The sequence below is a fragment of the Xenopus laevis genome, chromosome 8L (assembly GCF_017654675.1).
Source record: "Xenopus laevis strain J_2021 chromosome 8L, Xenopus_laevis_v10.1, whole genome shotgun sequence".
NCBI lineage: Eukaryota > Metazoa > Chordata > Amphibia > Anura > Pipidae > Xenopus > Xenopus laevis.
Window position 1 is genome coordinate 6,877,603 of NC_054385.1, and position 19,809 is coordinate 6,897,411.

The window sequence follows — 19,809 nt, forward strand, 5'->3', positions numbered from 1 at the left end:
GCTCCACAGTCTCTATGGTTACTGAGTTCTGTGGAAGCGGAAGGGACGCATGCAAACAGGAAGTACGTAACAGCTGTGCTTTGACATTACTGCCTGTGATATGGCGCTGCCCGCGGTTAGGATGCTGCTCGGAGGCTCTGGGGTCAGGAAACTCCTGCTCTTGTCCAGTGTAAAGGCGCAGGTAAAGCTCATAGACTGGGGATCGCTGTATTCAGGGACTCTGAGTGTATGTTATCGGTAACTGTAGTTAGAGTGTAAGCTTCTGGGCACAGGGAGCCATGTCTTTGGGTACATTTTAGGAATGATGCAAGGAGGGTCTTTCTACGTCCTTGGATATGCAGCGAAGAGGCAGTGCAATAAAATGACTATAAAGGCTGCAGATCCAGTAGGATTTATTAGTATTATTATTATTATTGTAGGGATGGTTCACCTTTAAAGGAGTGGTTCACCTTCAAACTAACTGTTAGTATGATGTAGAAAGTGATATTCTGAGACAATTTGCAATTGGTTTTTATTTTTTATTATTTGTGGCTTTTGAGTTATTTAGCTTTTTATTCCATATCTGTGTAGTTTGTAATTTCAACAATTTGGTTGCTGAGGTCCAAATTCCCATAGCAACAGTGCACTGATATGAATAAAAAACTGGGATATGAATAGGAGAGGCCTGAATGGAAAGGTGAGTAATAAAAAGTAGCAATAACAATAAATCTGTAGTCTTACAGAGCATTTGATTTTTAGATGGGGTCAGTGACCCACAATCGAAAGCTGAAAAGAGTCAGACGAAAAAGGCAAATAATTCAAAAACTATAAAAAAAAATACATAATGAAGATCAATTGAAAAGTTGCTTAGAATGGGCAATTTCTATAAAATACTAAACGTGAACTTAAAGGTGAACCACCCCTTTAAGTTAACTTTTAGTATGTTATAGAATTGCCCATTCTAAGCAACTTTTCAATTGGTCTTTATTATTTCTTTTTTAATATATAGTTTTGTAATTATTTGCTTTTTTTCTTCTGACCCTTTTCAGCAAATGGGGGTCACTGACCCCATCTAAAAATCAAATGCTTTGTAAGGCTACTTTTTTTCTGTATTGCTATTTTTTATTACTCATCTTTCTAATCAGACTCCTCTCTCCTATTCATATTCCAGTCTCTCATTCAAATCATTGCATGGTTGCTAGGGGAATCTGGATCCTAGCAACCAGATTGCTGAAACTGCAAAATGAAGAGCTGCTGAAACCTCAAATAATTGTCCAGATTGTCTCAGAATATCACTCTCTACATCATATTAAAAGTTAACTCAAAGGTGAACAACCCCATTAACTTATAATGGGGCCCAAAAACATTTTCACCACTGAAAGGCAGTGCCGAAAAGCAGTAATATCAGTGCTGTAAATAAGCAGAGACAGCGCCATGTGATGTTGTAGGGCCCATGATGCCCACACTATAACAGCATTTACAAGGGGTCACATGCCATTCAGGGTAGATTTAAGTATATACAGTACAGGTTTGGGACCTGTTATCCAGGATGCTCAGGACCTGGGGGTTTCCGGATAACGGATCTTTCCTTAATTTGGATCTTTATAATTTAAGTCTACTAGAAAAACATGTAAACATTAAATAAAGCCAATAGGCTGGGTTTGCCTCCAATAAGGATTAATTATATCTTACTTGGGATAAAGTACAAGCTACTGTTTTATTATTACACAGAAAAGGAAATAATGTTTGAGAAATTTGGGATTATTTGGATACGATGGAAGCTATGGGAGATGGCCTTCTGGAATTTCTGGATAAAGGGGTTCCGGATAACGGATCCTGTGTGTGTGTGTGTGTGTGTGTGTGTGTGTGTGTGTGTGTGTGTGTGTGTGTGTGTGTGTGTGTGTGTGTGTGTGTGTGTGTGTGTGTGTGTGTGTGTGTGTGTGTGTGTGTGTGTGTGTGTGTGTGTGTGTGTGTGTGTGTGTGTGTGTGTGAACAAACAAGCCTGACTTCATTTTGAAAAATAAAGGTGAAGTTTTATTCTCAACGTTTCTGCTCCTTAACTGCGGCCATCTTCAGGAGAGTCTCCTGAAGACGGCCCCAGTTAAGAAGCCGAAACATTGAGAATAAAACTTCACCTTTATTTTTCAAAATTAAGTCCTTAGTGTGCGGCTTGTTTGTTTACTACATATTAATGTGTTGACCAGCACCCAGGCAGCTGTGGATTATTAAGAGTGCACCAGCTAAGCATATTTTATTTATATATATATTTATATAGAATTCTATGGTTTAATTATACATTTTATAAAAGGGACAAATACATTTTACCTGCAAGGGCAGCCAAGTTTGGGAGTTTTACTTTGAAAGCAGCTAGTAAGTTGCAGGTAAAACGTATTTGTCCCTTTTATAAAATGTATAATTAAACCATAGAATTCTTAATGAATCAGATGAAAATTGAGCATAGGACTGGCCAGATATGGGATAACTTTGACGTAGTTGGCCAGCTTAAATATATTGCAATATATGGACAAACAATCCCTGTTTTGTTTAAAGGGTAAGGCATTTTTCAGTAGCAGTATGCACAAAATGTCGCTGTCTTAAATATATTGATAATGGGTTGAGTGCAGAGGAATCTTGTATTTGTATGTATATATATCTATCTACTAGTTCTATATGTTCATAAAAGCCCTTATTAAAGCCCCTTCTTTTCTTTCTCTGCAGCTGCTGAACACTCCTGTTACACTGGCATACTCCGCAACTCCCTGTCGCTGCATGAAATCTGGCCACACCTACCTTCCAAAGAGTGAGTAATTCTATATCTAATATATTTATATATCCGTTGTATACATTGGCATATCAGTTCTGCGTCTCATGGGGGTGCCACTTAGAGGGCACTGGAGGTCGGAGAGCCTTAGTAAAACAAAACCTTCTGATAGAAAACAAGTTTCACTACTCAGCTGGGTGTCACACTTCTAGGTCTCCGCTTCTTCGCAACAAGATCTTCCAGCTCAGTGTCCTCTGCAGCAGAGTCGAGCGAAGACACAATCCTCAAATGGATCCTCCTGCTCATCCCGGTGGCCACTTTCAGCTTGGGGACTTGGCAGGTAATGTCGGGGGCCACAGATCAAGTTCTATTCTTATATACAAAACACATTGGGGGGGAATTCACAAAAGTGTGTAAAAAAAGTAACCCAGAAGTGGCGGTTGACAAATTTGTAAAATGTCGTACGAACGGCAAATTCACAAAGGCAGATGTTACCATCTTTGAATGTCTCGTAAGTCTGTCAATTTTCTAAAATGTCGTATATCTTTTCATCGTACAAACGACACTTACCAAGACTTTTTAAAAGACAATTTGACTGACATCTTCATTTTGGAGAGCCTAAAGTGTCTGAAAAATTGTCGGTAAAAAAAATGAGTTTACGAGTAATTCATAAAAATGTCGGGAAAAGTGGCGCCGAAAAAACCAGGCCCACTTTTAACGACACTAATTCAAAAGCTCATGTCGGAAAATTGGCGGAGAAATGCTCTGTGAATTTGTCCGCTGTTGCTACTACACTATCTACGACATTTTAAAGACAGTTTTTCGTTCCCGACACTTTTGTGAATTCCCCCCATTGTGGTGCTGAAGCAGTGACCTTCAGCTTTGGTTGAGGGAAGACTCCCAGCACCTTGCTAAGGGCAATAAGAATTGTGGATGAGAAACAATGGCCGCATCCACGACATATTTCACTAGCTACTTTCCGTTCTGGTGGGGAACATTTAATGAGAATAGAAATGAGAGGATTAACCCCCAGGCTCCCAGCATACTGAATTACAAGTGTTACTCCGCCTTTGAGCACTGAAGAATTCTTTCTATAATCTCTGTTGATATAATGAAATGTATTGTTTCTGCCTAGAAGTTCACACCGATATTTCATGTTTTCAGGTTAAGAGGCGCAGCTGGAAGCTGAATCTAATACAAGAGATGGAGACTCGAGTTTCTGGAAAGCCAATACCACTCCCAACCGAGTAAGAGAATATCCGTCTTTTGTCTGACAAATAACTATGCTTTTTTCTCACTGTAGAGCAATTGTGTGCATATTGTTGGGGTGCATTGTGAATATTTTCCTTATGACATTATTCCTTGTACTCCTGTGAACAAGCAGTCGCGTGACTTTCTTTGAAAAAAAAAAAAAAAATACATACATAGTAAGTCTATAGTCGGGATACTAGAGTGTAAGCCTTATAGCACACTGTGTGTTACAACATGCAATTTCTACTTATTTGTGTTCTCTGCAGCTCCATGGAGCTTAGGGAATTGGAATATTGCCCTGTGAAGGTCAAAGGTCACTTTGACCACTCCAAGGAGCTGTACATTTTACCTCGAACCCTGGTGGATCCAGAGAGGGAGGCTCGGCAAGCCGGCCAATTGGCATCAAACACCCAGAGCGGCGCCCAAGTGATAACGCCTTTTTACTGCACTGATCTTGGGTAAGCCCCTCCTTCCATTCACAATTACAATACATTTTCCTGGAAAGAAAGCCTTAACCCTTTGCACTCAATATTCTACATGTTTTTCTTTAATAGAACCATGTCAGAGGTAAGGACTGAAAAACTCACTTCTTAATGTATTGCATATTAAATCTCCTTTACATTTGCTTTGTAGACCCTACTCCAGGTGCAGTAACACATAGCAATCAACCAGCAGGTAGCATTTGTTGGTCACTTGTTTGAAAGCAAACATCAAATTGATTGCTATAGGTTATTGCACCAGGACAATCTTAGTGCCCTTTGTTACATATTGGGGTTAGAGCCCTAAAGTCAATACACAGCCATGGTTAAAGGAAATCTGAAAACCTCAATGAGCAGTTACTGACCAGTTTTTTAATGTCCATTTTTTTCCTAATTATGACAGAATCACTATCCTGGTGAATAGAGGATTTGTCCCCAAGAACAAGGTCAATCCGGAAACTCGACCCAAGGGGCAGGTCAGTGAAAATCAAGCAGCAAAACCAGTAATATAGGTGCATCGACACTTTCCAAAGTGGGCTTATTATGAGATTGTTGTATGAAAAAGCCTTGCGTATGAAAGATTGCCATTACTTTAGGTCAGGAATACCTGATGGTCATCATAAGCTGCAGAGAATTGTAGACAAGCAGTTGCTGGAGGTTGGTTTTAATTGGGACTCGATTATAACTCCCTAGAAAAGAAGTTTAATTAAAATCATTAACCTGCAATTGCTTTATTACCTGCAAATTGTTTTATTTGTTTTTAAGCAAAACATTACTCACATAACAGTTAGTTTGGCATTCATTATAATCCCAGAACCTATTCCTTTTTATCTATTTGGCCATTGTGCATGGGGAAATATAACTGCCATGAGAAGTCTCCCACCTCCCCCCAATTTGCCTTTCTGTAGGTTTCCGGAGAAGTGGAGCTGGTAGGAATTGTTAGACTCACAGAGGCGCGAAAACCTTTTGTCCCACATAATGACCCCACGAGGAATCTGTGGCATTACAAGGATCTTGCAGCAATGGCTCAGGTTGTTGGAGCAGAGCCAATACTTATAGATGCCGATCGAGGTAAGTCTACCATAATAACCAGTTTAACTGATTAAACTGATGAAAATAGACCATTTACAATGTATTTCTGTCCCTGCTCTCAGGTAGCACAGTCCCAGGAGGACCTATTGGAGGACAAACTAGGGTGACTTTAAGAAATGAGCACATGCAGTACATTGTTACATGGTGAGTGCTACTATACAGGTCGCATAGCTTTTAAAGGCATTGTTCACCTTCCAAACACTTTTTCAGTTAAATTGTTAAATTATTCACCATAAACAAAGACTTTTTCCAATTACTTTGCATCTTTTTATTTTTTTTTTTACCGGTTTCCCAAAATGTAAGTTTAAAGTTTAACTGTTGTATCTCTGTTGTTTCAGTGTGGCAGCTTAGTGATCCAAGAGCACATGAACTGTTATAATTTGATATATTTCGTTGATACATTTCTCAGAAGTATCTGTGGAATATCAGCAACTATTGTATCAATTCTAACAGCTGCCTTTAATGAAACCCAGAGATTCTGCTCAGCAGGGACAAATATAAGAAATGTATCAACTAAATGTATCAATTTAGAACAGTTTACAGGGTCGGCGACCCCCCCCCATCCCAGAGCTGCCTTAAGGTGGCTATATTAGGAAACTTCAAAAGAGGCTGGCACAAGCCTGAAGCCCATGAGGTAGTAAAGCCAGAGTCAGAAAGTAAAAGTTTAAAAAAGCTTACATTTTATTGTTTCCAAAAATTAAGAACCAAGGCCTGATGCTTTTCCTGTCTAGATGTAGAGATCCTCTCTCCCCGATTTGCCCACATTGAAGTGGGCGATATCAGGCTGATCCGATCGTGGGAACTAGGGCCCAACGATCGGATCATAATGGATCCGATATGGGTGGTCGGATTGCGCGACCGCATAGATGCGCCCACGATCCAACAGAATTTTTTAACCTGCCCGATCGAGATCTGGCCGACTTTCAGTATAGTTTCAGATATCGATAGGGAAAGCCCGTCGAATAGCCCCACACACGGCCAATAAACTGCAGACTTGGTCTGTCGGAAGGTGACGGTGAAAAATTATACTTTACACTTCAATATTAGAAAAAAACGTGACATATAGAAAAAAGAAAGTAATGGGGAAAAAGTATTTATTTCTGGTGAACTATCTCAAACCTACTGAACTGAAAAAAGTGTTTGAAGTTGAACAACCTATTAAGCCATGTGTGTGTATAATAGATATTGTAGCAATTAATGAGCAGTAATGAATTCTCTCCTTGTCTCTATGCAGGTATGGATTGTGCGCAGCCACCACTTATCTATGGTGCAAGAAGTTCTTAATGAAAGTAGCTCTGTAGCTCTGTTCCATCAGCAATACAGAAAAAACATCCAATATATCGCAGGACATCGTGATGACTCTTTCCAGGAGTTACATGTTCAGACAGCCACAGCCTTATTAGCAAGATAAATGTACCCCATGAGGCTTCTGGAAATGGGCTCCTTCATGATTTCTAATACAAGCTGAACTGTGTGTCTAATTTTAAGCACTTACTGAACTAGGTGTTGAATGAGGGCTCTTTTATAAAGTATCAAACCACACTTTAATAAACTAGTGCAGTCTTTTGTTAACAAATGCTTTGGGTTGGTATCCATGTAAAGAATACATTTTGGTAGGGACTATGTCCATTTTTAGTGACCAGTCCAGTGACAATGGCTTTAATCTAGTTCTCTGGATTAAAGCCACTGTCATGTGACATATGGCAGGAGCAGCTATGTTATACCACTACAGCCACAAAACTTGTTTTAAGGTGGCCATACACGATAATATCTTTCCCCGATATGCCCACTACGGCAGGGCCTTATCGGGTTTATCCAAACGTTCAGCCCTAGGGCCGAATGATTGGATTACAACAATAGGCACCAACGTTGTCGTCGTAGGACTGCATCAACTAGCCAATACGGTTCTTGATCTCCGGAATAATCAAACCTGCCCAATTGATTTTAGGCTGATTTTTGGCCTGATATCGATCCACACTGGCAGATAAGCTGCTGAATCAGTCTAAAGGATCACTATCGGCAGCTTTAATCTGCCTCTGTATGACCACCTTTAGACAGCAGTGTCCGGCAGGTTACGAGGGGTGGTAAAAAAGGAGATTTGGCTCTTATGGTGCAATTGCACTCAATGCACTGGCCATGCCCTCTGGACCCGCTCCTGAGCAAAAGAGATCAGGGGTGCCAGTAGCAGGCTGTTGTTTCAAGTAACTCATTTATATTTTCACACCATTGACTGTGAGTGCTTAAGCTTGGAGGATAGAAGAGAGAAGCAAGCTTGGCTGCGGCACAGAACATTAAAAACACACATACATAGAAAAAATGTTTATGTAAAAAATTACCCATGTTTTATTGGTTCTTCCAAATACAAATATCAAAGACATTGATTTAAAACCATACACAGGTCAGCATGCATTTTTGCCTGTGGTGTAATACCTTTAAAACCATTCCATGCAGATTACATACAAAAATAAAAGAGCTTCTAAAAGGTATATCTAATAACTACTCTAGAATTTCTATAAGATCACTGCAAATTCATAGCTCTTAATAATTTATAATTCTTACTACTAATCCCCATTTTTGTGATACATATTCAGAAATGCAAACAAGAATACAATTGGTCCCTACATATTCTGGAAAGCTTTTGTTCTTGGTGCGGCCTCCTCATCTTCTATCTCATAACGAAACTTCATAGTACAGCCGTGCATCTGCTGTTGGTAATATGCCTCAAACATCTCATTCTGTTGAACTGTAAAGTGGTTCTTCCAGTCCCCTACCTTACCTGCAGAAGGAAGCACAAAGTACTATGAACCCCTATAACAGAGGAATCCTAAATGAATGTTAAAATAACTTGTATGAACAGAAGTGCCCCCTCCAGCTGCCAGCAAAGTGCTCTCATCCAGTCTATTGGTGGCGTTACAGAGATTCCCACTTTCTAAAGTGCCATCTTTGAGATTATTTTCCTTCTTAGGTTATTTTTCAACTGGTCCCACTGCTGGAGCTACAGACCCTACACTTCCACCTGTAAGCCACCATATTTACCAAACCTTTTTCCCAAAAGCTACCTACCACCATTGTTTTTCACTTGCCCGAAACAGATGTGACAAAAAAAAACCTGCCCAGGAATCCATTATCAGAATAAGCATTCTCCCTTGGTAATATGCTAATTTCCATACTTTCTGCATTGTCTCTGCTCATACACAAATTCTTAAATTACTTTCCAGTTGTTGCCGACACCATTATTTTCCTAACCTTTCCGCATGAACTTATACTGAGACTGGTCTAGTACATCTGAGGGGAAAGCAGAATAATTGGCCATTGGGTTCTCCATCATCTGGTTAAAGGAACTCAGGTGTGCTATCTTCTCCAGAACCTCTTCAGAGAGGTCTTTATCCAAGAACCTCATCACTTTGCGTATCTCATTGATGGAGTTCTGTACAGACACACAGGAAACAGTATGTGGGTTTCAGGATGCTGGAAGGCATGTAGGTTTTTGTTCTAGGCTTTACAGCGATTATGAAATACTATAATATATATATATATATATAATATCAAAACAGGTTAGGGACCGCCATTCGGGGTTTACCTTGACGTGGTATGGTGGCTTATCAATTTTATGATCATAACTTTGTAACAAAATAACCCCTGTTTTGGGTACATATGCAATAGCATTTATTATACTTATATATATACTTTAAAGCCTTTAGAGTGCTCCCACAACCCCCCTGTTTTGATATTGTATATTTAGCCAGGAGCTGTGGCATAGCTTCAGTGGTCGTAGCACCCCATACCCCCCCTTTAAACTAGTGGTGATCCTATGCTTTTAAAATTGGGCGTTTGTTTTGGGAATATCTCTCCTTTAAAAGCCTGATTGCTGGCTGGGGAGGATTTAGCCCTCAGTGAAAAAACAGCGTTCAACGGACATTGATTACAGGTAATGCTAAAATGCACATAAAATATAAAACAAGTTAAGGACCGCCATTCGGGGTTTACCTTGACGTGGTATGGTGGCTTATCAATTTTATGATCATAACTTTGTAACAAAATAACCCCTGTTTTGGGTACATATGCAATAGCATTTATTATACTTATATATATACTTTAAAGCCTTTAGAGTGCTCCCACAACCCCCCTGTTTTGATATTATATATATATATATATATATATTTTAATTTAGAGAAGGTAAGCCCCGTTAGCTAGGGTTAAGCAGGGAACTAAGAAACCTAGTTAGCTATATTTAAGCCAATAACTGATTATTCCTGTTTGATTCAGAGAAAGGAAGTCCAGTTAGATAGAGTTAAGCAGGTAACTGATCAGGCTTGTTTAATTTGTAGAAAGGAAGTCCAGTTAATGAGAGTTAAGCAGGGAACTGATTATTCCTGTTTGATTTAGAAAAAGGATTGTCCAGTTTAATTAGACTTGAGATGGGATCTGAGTATTCATTTTGGCTTCAGAGAATGAAATTCCAGTTAGCAAGGGTTAAGCAGGGAACTGGTTGTTGCTGTTTGTTTCAGATAGGGATGTGCCAAATCAACTATTTTGGCATTTGGCTGAATCCTTCACGAAAGATTCTATAGACAAATGAAGGGTTAGAGAGAATTGTGTGTGCAGAGTTAAACAGTGATTTAATTATTCCGGTATCTCTGTTTACTAGCAGAGAACTGATTACCTCTGTTTGTTTCAGAGAAATGAAGTCCAGTTAAGTAGAGTAAAGCAGCAAACTGATTGTTCCTGTTTGATTCAGAGAAGATCTTAGACATGTTTTCGGTACACATAATAAAAGAATCATCTCACCCGTTTGATGTCTTCAAAAAAGAGATATAAGATATTGTGTTCATCTTTCTGTTCCCAGAATCCTTTAACATGATCATACCATGAGCCCCAGCCCACTATGGAGAGAGAAAGAGTCATGAGGAGCATCTACAAGATCAGTTATCAGAAGCTCATAAAACCTTTATACTGTTACTGGTTTTAACCAGCACCACTAAATCCTTTCCCTGTGCCTCAGATCTCACCATCACCCTTCATGAATCTGTGGAGATACTCCTCCCAACTTTCTGGATCTGGGTGGATTTTGACCATGTGATCAAAATGAAAATAGGATGTCAAGGTGTCCCTTGGGTTCCTGGCTACGTAAATCACCTGTACAGAGAGAATGGGCTTAGGGTCAGGGAGCAATGTTGGTCAGCAACCAGTAATCAACACACTCCAAGTCTAGTAACCCATGACAACCAACCTGATTCTTTCTTTCAAACAGAACAATAGACCTGTTGTTGGTGACTAGACCTTGAGAAAACTTATATTATTTTTTTCAGACACTTATAGAAATTCAGTTTAAGCCAATTTGGTCATCATTTATTTCTTATTTTTGAGTTTGTTGAACCCTACCTTGCATTTGTATTTCCAGAACAATGGGGGTACAAGTTGCACAGGAAGATGGGTCTTCAGCACTCTTGGTGATGGCATCGCGTTGACCTCTTCTGGTCCTGCAAAGGTTTGAGGTATGAGACAAAGGGGAAGTTTAATTCTCTCTTGCCTATACAGTATGTATTTCCTATTGAGGAGCAATTTTCATCACCTATACTCATCTCGTAGGAAGGCGCAAGAAACAAGCCGTTCCTTATGCCTATTGGCAGAAAATGTTAATTTGATCCTCCCATCAGCTTTAGAAGGTTGGGCTTGTGTGATGCCTCTCAGCATTAGAGTCTGCCATTGCTAAAATATTTTAATTTCCAATGCTTTCAAACTGCAATACACAAAGGGGCATATTTATCAAGGGTCGAATTTCGAATTGAAAAAACGTAGAAATTCGAATTCAAAAAGACCAACCGAAATTAAGTCGAAGGGTTTTTTGGTCGAATAGATCAGTTTTCGATCAAATAGGTCTGTATTTGGCCGAATTCGAACCATACGAATCAAAAGAATAGCACATTCGGTCGAATTCGATTAGAAGTTTTTCCCAAAAAAACCTTAGATTTTTCAAAGTCCACCAATTGACTCCAAATAGGTTCTAGGAGGTCCCCCATAGGCTAAAACTGCAATTTGGCAGGTTTTAGATAGCGAATGGTTTAAGTCGAATATTTAAAGAGACAGTACATGATAAATTTAGACTATTCCCTAGTCGAAGTACACAAAAAATAGCTTGAAATTTGAATTTTTTTTCATTTGAAAATTCACCTTGACCTTTGAAAAATCTGCCCCTTAGAGTATGGACATATTAATGGGCTCCCCATCAGCATTCACCCCTCATAAAAGGTGGAGCCCAAAAAGAAACAACTCCCTGTTATATTAACTATAAGCAGAAAATAAAGGATACTTTCCTTGTAAAGAATATAGGTCACAGGACATGGACTTCCCTAGCCAGTAGAAGATGTTAAACCCTACAATTACCTTAAAAATGCTGAGATAAGGGTCACCTTTACCTGGTTTCATCAGATGCAGTAGCTCTACAAAGGGGATCCTCTCGTGGGTAGGAGATCTCCTACAGATCTCTTCGTTGCCCTCATTCAGTATAAGGTCCACTATCTCTTGAACCCAGGTGGTACCTGCAATCCACACAATCCTCCATCAGTGCTGGAAAGCCATTGGTCTAACTCCAAGCTAAGTTTTCTGGACAAGGAGCTGTATATCCAACATACCACAAGTTAGAAGCGGACATGTGTTATTAAAGTTATGAACACAATGAAGTCTGTGGAGCCTGTAGAGCCACACACCCTGCTTCGCCCCAACAAACAAAGGGGTAATTTACATAAAACCTGGATGGAGTGCAAAAGAGTAACAATAATGCTCACCAAACTATTCTCAGTGTCAAACCACAGCAATCAAAACCACATGCAGCCAGTAGAAATTTGGATTTTGGCACACAAATATGTGCCATAGGCAGCAAGCATCCCATACACATAAAAGAGAAGGTTCAAGGCATTTACTAAGCTTGCTTTTGTTCAACTAATTGGCCCGGCTCTAATTGTCCAAATAGAAACAAGATCCGAGGGCACTCACCTGATTTGGGATAGGTGGCAATCAACACATCCCCAAGTCTGGCTTGGAACGTGCGAATTTGCTGCCAGTTTGTGGCAATAACGCCAGCAATACGGATGCCTTCCATGCTTTGCAGTTTTCCCGACATTTGGCTTCCAGAAAAGAGTTCTGACAACTGCAGAATTGGTTTTGGGTCTTTCTGAATATCAAAACAAATGAGTTTGAGTTTCCCAAGAGCAGGAGGAGGAGTAAAAAGAGATTTTAATCCTACGCCACACACAGATGAACAAATGAATGGGGATTAATGGTCACGCCAAGCCAAAGCAAGCAAACTCTGAATCCACCAAGTGATTATATTTCTGATGAGTATATTTAAAAAGCAGAATGCAAAGGAAGAGAGCTTGAGTAATACACACCCTGCCCTAGCTCAGCCTCCTGCTAACAAATTCCTTGCCTTCTCCTACCTTCTGAGAGCTTTGGCCGGAGGTCCTTCTTATATGCAGGAAAGCAGTTTCTGTTTCATATTATTTCATATCTCTGTTGGATAAATCTGTACATGCCCTTGAGGCTGAATAAGGGCAGCTGACTCAAATCCCAGACAAGTCCCATGTTTCCAGGACAGATTGTATGGAAATAGACAGTAATTAAAATAACAAATCCAAATGACGTGGAGATAGACCAAGTAAGAAAGTAAATGAGGTTCCCAAGACACGGCCAACATGGTTTCCACAATGGTGCGGGCTACGGCTTTCAGTTATATTTGGGAGAAGGGAGACAACATGGCGATTGGAATAGGAACTACAAATACAAAGAGGAAATGGTTCATTTAAATGGACATACCAGTTATTCCTATTCTGTATATGTTTGAATGTCCCCTTTCGATGTAGACGTCCTGCTTTATTGCCGATGCCTCCAGCCAGTCTAAACAAGGCTCCATTCGGTTTGTTGCATTTAGTGCCCTAAGGTACATGGGCTCCCTGAAAGACACGTCCCATTCATTTGGGATCCTAATGCCCCCTGAACTATGTGCCTTTAGACTAGGCCCTCCCCAAGAAGTTACATTAGCAGATGGTCTTCGGTCTAGACAGGCATCCTGTGACCAAGGGTTGGTACATACAAAATCTGCCCAGAACCCCTCCAAAAAAACCCCAAAACAGGTATATTTGTTATGATATCATGCTTACTAGAAACAACAGCAGCGTTTTTGGTCATTAGAAACAAAATTAATGCAAATGGATTTTATTAGATATTCACATCACAGACATGAAATCAGATAATTTGGAATTACCACAATAATGCAAAACAGCAAAGCAATATGGCAGCTTCAATTCTGTAACAATACTGTCTTATTTACAGCATGACCTAGACAGATTGGGAGCTGTAATGGAGAATACATAATTCCTACTTAAAAATAAGAAGTATTTCCCTTGAGGTCTCTTGTGTGTGTGTGGTTTGACCCATTTAACAGAATACTAATAAAATAAGGGTAAAGCTCGGGAGTGGCTAACAGAGCAGAGCCAATTTAATCATACTGCGGTGTGAAACTTTAGGGTGCTGCCGCTCATCTGTCGCTGGTAATCCGCTTCGAACACTTCATTCTGATAGACGGTGAATTGATTCTTCCAGTCCCCCACTTTGCCTGTAGAGGGCAGCACATGAATATGAGGCTTTGCTTGTAGATGAGAGTCAGTCAATAAGTTGCTACAACTCTATCTATGCCTTTAATTACCAGTTACCATCACTTTACTTGTCCTTTAAAAACAATTTTTACTTATAATTTTGTTTTAACAGCAAAAGTATGCAAAACTCCACCTTTGATTCACCAAAAAGCCCATCCACTTCCTGCATTTCCTGCCCCCATTAACAGTCCATCAATTGTGATGGTCCACCTTAGTGGCATTGGTGTCTGTACATGGACAATGCTTGACAGCAAGCAGGGGTGGATAAGAGCTTAATACCAAATATAGAGATATGGAGGTCTTTTTCATAGGCTGTCCTAGGAATGTTCTAAAAATGCTCATTTCTAAAACCTTGAGATTACTCACATTCCTCCGCTTACCTTTACGCATGAACTTGTGGTCGGTTTGCTTGAGCATGTCCGATGGGAAGGTGGAGTAGTTGGCCATAGGGTTCTCCTTCATCTTCTTAAAGGAGGTCAGGTGCACTATCTTCCTCAGCATTTCCTCTGGGAGGTCTTTATCCAGGAACTTCATAACCTTGCGGATCTCTACAAGAGGGTTCTATGTTTGGGAGTGAGGGTGGAGGAAGAGTTCTTTGAGGGGAACCTTACAAAGCCCCATCCAGACCTTACAGTTGAGAAAGACTTATCTCACCTTTTGGAGGTCCTCGTAGAACAAGTACAAGATGTTGTGTTGGTCCTTCTGTTCCCAGAATCCTTTGACATGGTCGTACCAAGAGCCCCAGCCCACTTCATGGATTTAAGACAATAAAGATAAAGTTCAGAAACAGGATTTGTATTCATGGGAATGGTCAGTTATGTGTCATGTGGGCATGATGGTGTCCAGGCAGTCAGGCATCTAGTAGGGATGATATCTGTACACTACTACATCTATCACCTGATTTAACCTTGGGAAAATTCAGTTGTTGGCCCTAAACTCACTTGGACAGATGTTTAGATATCGTCTTGGCAGCAGTCAAAACATCCCATGTGACATGAAATTCAAGTTGACTAATCATTAGCAGGTAATGGAATTGGTTCTGCCAAATGTCTAAAATGCTGAACCCTGAGCCTGATAACATCCAAGCAGATGGAAAGTATTAAGCAAATCTAGCCCAATCCAAGCAAGTCATTCAACAAACACATTAGCAGAGCCAGCACAGGCAAATTAACAGCAGCAGTGTTGCATTGAAAGGGACACTTTACGTTAAAATGTTCCTGCTGAATTGTGCTTAGTACAGGGGGATACATATGCTGCTGTAGTTTTATGGTATCTCTGTACAGACTATGAGCAAATTTAGGGGTGTTCCTGCTGAATTGTGCTTAGTACAGGGGAATACCTATGCTGCCATAGTTTTATGGTATCTCTCTGTACAGATTATGAGCAAATTTAGGGGACTGTTCCTGCTGAATTGTGCTTAGTACAGGGGAATACCTATGCTGTCATAGTCTTATGGGATGTCTCTGTACAGATTATGAGCAAAGTTAGGGGACTGTTCCTGCTGAATTGTGCTTAGTACAGGGGAATACCTATGCTGCCATAGTTTTATGGTATCTCTCTGTACAGACTATGAGCAATCTTAGGGGACTGTTCCTGCTGAATTGTGCTTAATATAGGGGAATACCTATGCTGCCATAGTTTTATGGGATCTCTCTGTACAGACTATGAGCAAACTTAGGGGACTGTTCCTGCTGAATTGTGCTTAGTACAGGGGAATACCTATGCTGCCATAGTTTTATGGGATCTCTCTGTACAGACTATGAGCAAACTTAGGGACTGTTCCTGCTGAATTGTGCTTAGTACAGGGAATACCTATGCTGCCATAGTTTTATGGGATCTCTCTGTACAGGCTATGAGCAAACTTAGGGGCTGTTCTTGCTAAATTGTGCTTAGTACAGGGGAATATCTATGATGCCATAGTTTTGGTATCTCTCTGTACAGAATATGAGCAAACTTAGGGGACTGTTCCTGCTGAATTGTGCTTAGTACAGGGGAATACCTATGCTGCTATCGTTTTATGGAATCTCTCACTATGAGCAGATTAGGGGGCTGTTCCTGCTAAGTATCAATCTTACCATCACCCTTCATAAACCTTTCCAGGTAGTCATCCCAGCTCTCCGGCGTGGGGTGTAAATGTGCCATGTGGTCAAAGTAAAAGAAGGAGGTTGCAGTGTCTTTGGCATTCCGGGCTACGTAAATCACCTGGAGACATAGAAATGTACACTGTGGGTCACTCCTCAAACTTACCTGCCACTTGCCCACAACCCACCTCTGCTGGAAATTGATTGACCTGAACAAAACCCACCAGTTTCAGGCCAACCCTGCACCAATACAGAGCAGGATGCAAATATGACAGATTGTGCCCGCTTTTTGGCCCCTTTGGACCCCCAGTGAACCCATATGTTTTTATTGAACTCACCTTGCATTTTTCTTTCCAAAATGATGGCGGCACGAGTTGAAAGGCAAGATGGGATTTCAGAATTCTAGGTGAGGGCATGGCATTTACCTCCTCTACTCCTAAAATCACAAACAGATGGACCCGATCACTAGTAGGGGTCAAATCTTAGAAGGACCTTTAAATGAACTTTTAGTATGATGTAGAGAGTGATATTCTGAGACAATTTGTAAATGGTTTTCATGTTTTATTATTTGTGGTTTTTGAGATATTTAGCTTTTTATTCAGCAGCTCTCCAGTTTTCAATGTCAGCATATATGGTTGCTAGGGTCCAAATTACCCTAGCAACCAAGCACTGATTTGAACAAGAGACGATGAGTAATAAAAAGTAGCAAGACAATTATATTTATAGCCTTACAGATCATTTGAATGTTAGATGGGTGTCAGTGACCCCTGGAAGAGTCAGAAGAAGGCGGCAAAATAATTTAAAAACTATAAAAAAGAAGAAATGAAGGCCAGATGAAAGTTGCTGAGAATTAGCCATTCTATAACATACTAGAAGTTAAGTTAAATGTGAACCATCCCTTTAAGAAGAAATCATGTTTTGCCTTGAGATTCTTTGTTTTGGATGACCCGTTGCAACATGACCCTGGAATTGTACATTGGGCTCCCAGTAGATTTGCATAAACAAAACCGCAATAGAAACAAACAGACAGGGGCGTCCTTCCCCAAGGATGATTCGTATCACATTTTCCGTAGAATAAATTTGTATCTGGATAAGTATAAATATCATTCACAGGATTTACACAACAGAGTAACCCTGAGCATACACTATAATGAGCATTAGGAACATGGTTCAGCCCGGTGCCTCATTTAGCATTGGTTCTGGACAGCCCAACAGGTAAAGGTTACCCCCATCCTGGAGAATTGTCTTACCTGGTTTCATCAAATGGAGAATGTCTACAAAAGGGATCCTTTCATAAATTGGGGCCCTTTTACATTTCTCCTCATCAACATCATTCATAATGAGATCAATGATTTCTTGGACCCAGGTGGTTCCTAAAATAATGATACAACCCATTAGGAGCTAGAACGTGAAAAATGATTACCCCCTGTTCTGTTATACAGATAGCTCGAATCTCAGCTGCCATAAAGCAGGGCAGGACTGCTGCTTACAATGGGGATCAGATAGGATCTGTGCAGCCACTGGGACAGAATGTTCTGTTATACAGATAGCTAGAATCTCAGCTGCCATAAAGCAGGACAGGACTGCTGCTTACAATGGGGATCAGATAGGATCTGTGCAGCCACTGGGACAGAATGCTCTGTTATACAGATAGCTAGAATCTCAGCTGCCATAAAGCAGGACAGGACTGCTGCTTACAATGGGGATCAGATAGGATCTGTGCAGCCACTGGGACAGAATGCTCTGTTATACAGATAGCTAGAATCTCAGCTGCCATAAAGCAGGACAGGACTGCTGCTTACAATGGGAATCAGATCCCAAAATAACAAGACAATGTTAAATTAGAGTTTCTTGTCAATTAAAAAATAGCAAATTTTGAAATTGTTTCTCTTTTCAATATAAAAATCAGACTATACTTGAATTGACTGTTGACTGTTCCTTTATGTTAAGTGGTACCAGGGTACTTACCTGATTTAGGATACGTATTAATAAGGATGTCACCAGGTTTAGCTTGGAAGCCCCAAATTTCATCCCAGTTGGAGGCAATGGCTTCCGATAGTGGGACTCCGTTAATGGTTTTCAGCTGCAAAGTCATATTGTGCTGAAGAAGGTGCAAGAGCAGATCAGTAGGAGATGTGAGGATTTCACTCACTGCAATGTAAATATCCCCTGCTGGGCGGCCAAAGGGCAATGTTATCACTTGGCAGGGTAAATGCTATTGGCTCATGGCAAAGAGGAGGTACTGGTACAAGGAAAATATTTAAATAGGAAATTGATGTTGAAAGCAGTTTCTGTGCCTTTGAGGAGTCAGAATCATCAGTGCAGTTGCTTTCAATAGCAATAACTTTGCTTTCATTATGAAAAGTGTTTGAGTTCCCCTTTTATTTATCTAATCACTTGTATTAAATTATATTGCTTAGGGGCAGGCACAAGAATGCTGGTTGGCTCATAAAATCCCTCCCACGTGCAAAATGGCAGAATGCATGCTTGGTTTAAGAAGCAATAGCATTTTTATAGAGCATTCCCTAGGCTTGGAGGAGTCTTGGTTTTAACCAGCAAGATGATACATACAAGCACTTCTCAGCTTCTGAATGTATAATGTGATCATTATACTTCCCCTTTAAATTATCATACTTTGCCTTTCTTTTCTTGTCCTTTAAAGGAGTTGTTCACCTTTGAATTTATTTTGGTAAGATATAGAGAATTTGCAATGGGTTTTCATTTTTTATTATTTCTGGTCTTTGAGTTATTTGGCTTTTTATTCAGCAGCTCTCCAATTTTCAATGTCAGCAATCTGGTTGCTATGGTCCAAACTCCCCTAGCAACCATGCATTGAGTTGAATAAGATACTGGAATATGAATAGGAGAGGCCTAATTAGAAAGACGAGAAGTAAAAAGTAGCAATAACAATACATTTGTAGCCTTACAGAGCATTTGTTTTTTAGATGGGGTCAGCGCCCCCCCCACAGTGGCACAACTATAGAGGAAGCAGACCCCGCAGTGGGGGGCCTGCTTTCTCTTCTAAAGCTAATAAAAAAAAACCTCCTCCCCAGCCATTCTCTTACCTGCGGTGAGGAAGGGGGCACAAGTTGGCGGGAGTGGGCATGTTCGGGTGGGTAGTGGGTGGGGCGGAGGTGGGACATGGGTGGGGTTGGACAGGAAGATTTTTTTTTAGAATTAGCCATTCTATTACATATTAAAAGTTAACTTTATGGTACACCAACCCTTTAATTGCAAATTACTGGAAGGAGGAACATCTTTAAATTTGAGACGTGGGCGAAAAGCAAATATTCGGGTTGCCATGAGTTACTAGAGTGGGGTAGTTAAAATAATAAAAGCATATAGGCCTGTTAGCAAGTTGGGCAGATAGAATAATGAGAGCTTGCGTGCTATCCAGCATCTGATTGGCTGCTCTGGGTTCCTAGTGGGGCACAGTTTGTCCTATTGAATGTTAAACAATTTGGCCACACATACAGCCCTCAGTGGGGGGTCGACTCCGGGACCCTGTGGCAAAG

The 19,809-nt window shown here is 40.4% G+C and overlaps 3 protein-coding genes across 3 annotated transcripts; 1 reads left to right on the forward strand and 2 right to left on the reverse strand.

Moving 5' to 3' along the window:
• Positions 1-44: 44 nt before the first annotated feature.
• surf1.L (SURF1, cytochrome c oxidase assembly factor L homeolog) lies at positions 45-7,134 on the forward strand. Its single transcript, XM_018229521.2, has 9 exons — positions 45-181; positions 2,698-2,779; positions 2,953-3,080; positions 3,905-3,987; positions 4,258-4,449; positions 4,874-4,946; positions 5,379-5,541; positions 5,625-5,706; positions 6,797-7,134. The coding sequence occupies exons 1-9, from the start codon at positions 101-103 to the stop codon at positions 6,861-6,863; spliced, it is 951 nt and encodes a 316-aa protein (XP_018085010.1). The 5' UTR covers positions 45-100; the 3' UTR covers positions 6,864-7,134.
• A 751-nt stretch (positions 7,135-7,885) lies between these two features.
• On the reverse strand, positions 7,886-12,705 carry sult1c3.L (sulfotransferase family 1C member 3 L homeolog). The gene is made up of 7 exons (NM_001096608.1): positions 12,556-12,705; positions 11,979-12,101; positions 10,945-11,042; positions 10,572-10,698; positions 10,351-10,445; positions 8,809-8,989; positions 7,886-8,338 (listed from the first exon to the last, which is right to left on the reverse strand). The coding sequence occupies exons 1-7, from the start codon at positions 12,680-12,682 to the stop codon at positions 8,181-8,183; spliced, it is 909 nt and encodes a 302-aa protein (NP_001090077.1). The 5' UTR covers positions 12,683-12,705; the 3' UTR covers positions 7,886-8,180.
• A 1,052-nt stretch (positions 12,706-13,757) lies between these two features.
• On the reverse strand, positions 13,758-18,639 carry MGC82053 (protein). The gene is given in 7 exon segments (NM_001092892.1): positions 13,758-14,173; positions 14,594-14,774; positions 14,868-14,962; positions 16,289-16,415; positions 16,633-16,730; positions 17,545-17,667; positions 18,263-18,639. Coding segments are annotated over 7 exon segments (864 nt in total). The 5' UTR covers positions 18,390-18,639; the 3' UTR covers positions 13,758-14,060.
• Positions 18,640-19,809: the final 1,170 nt, after the last annotated feature.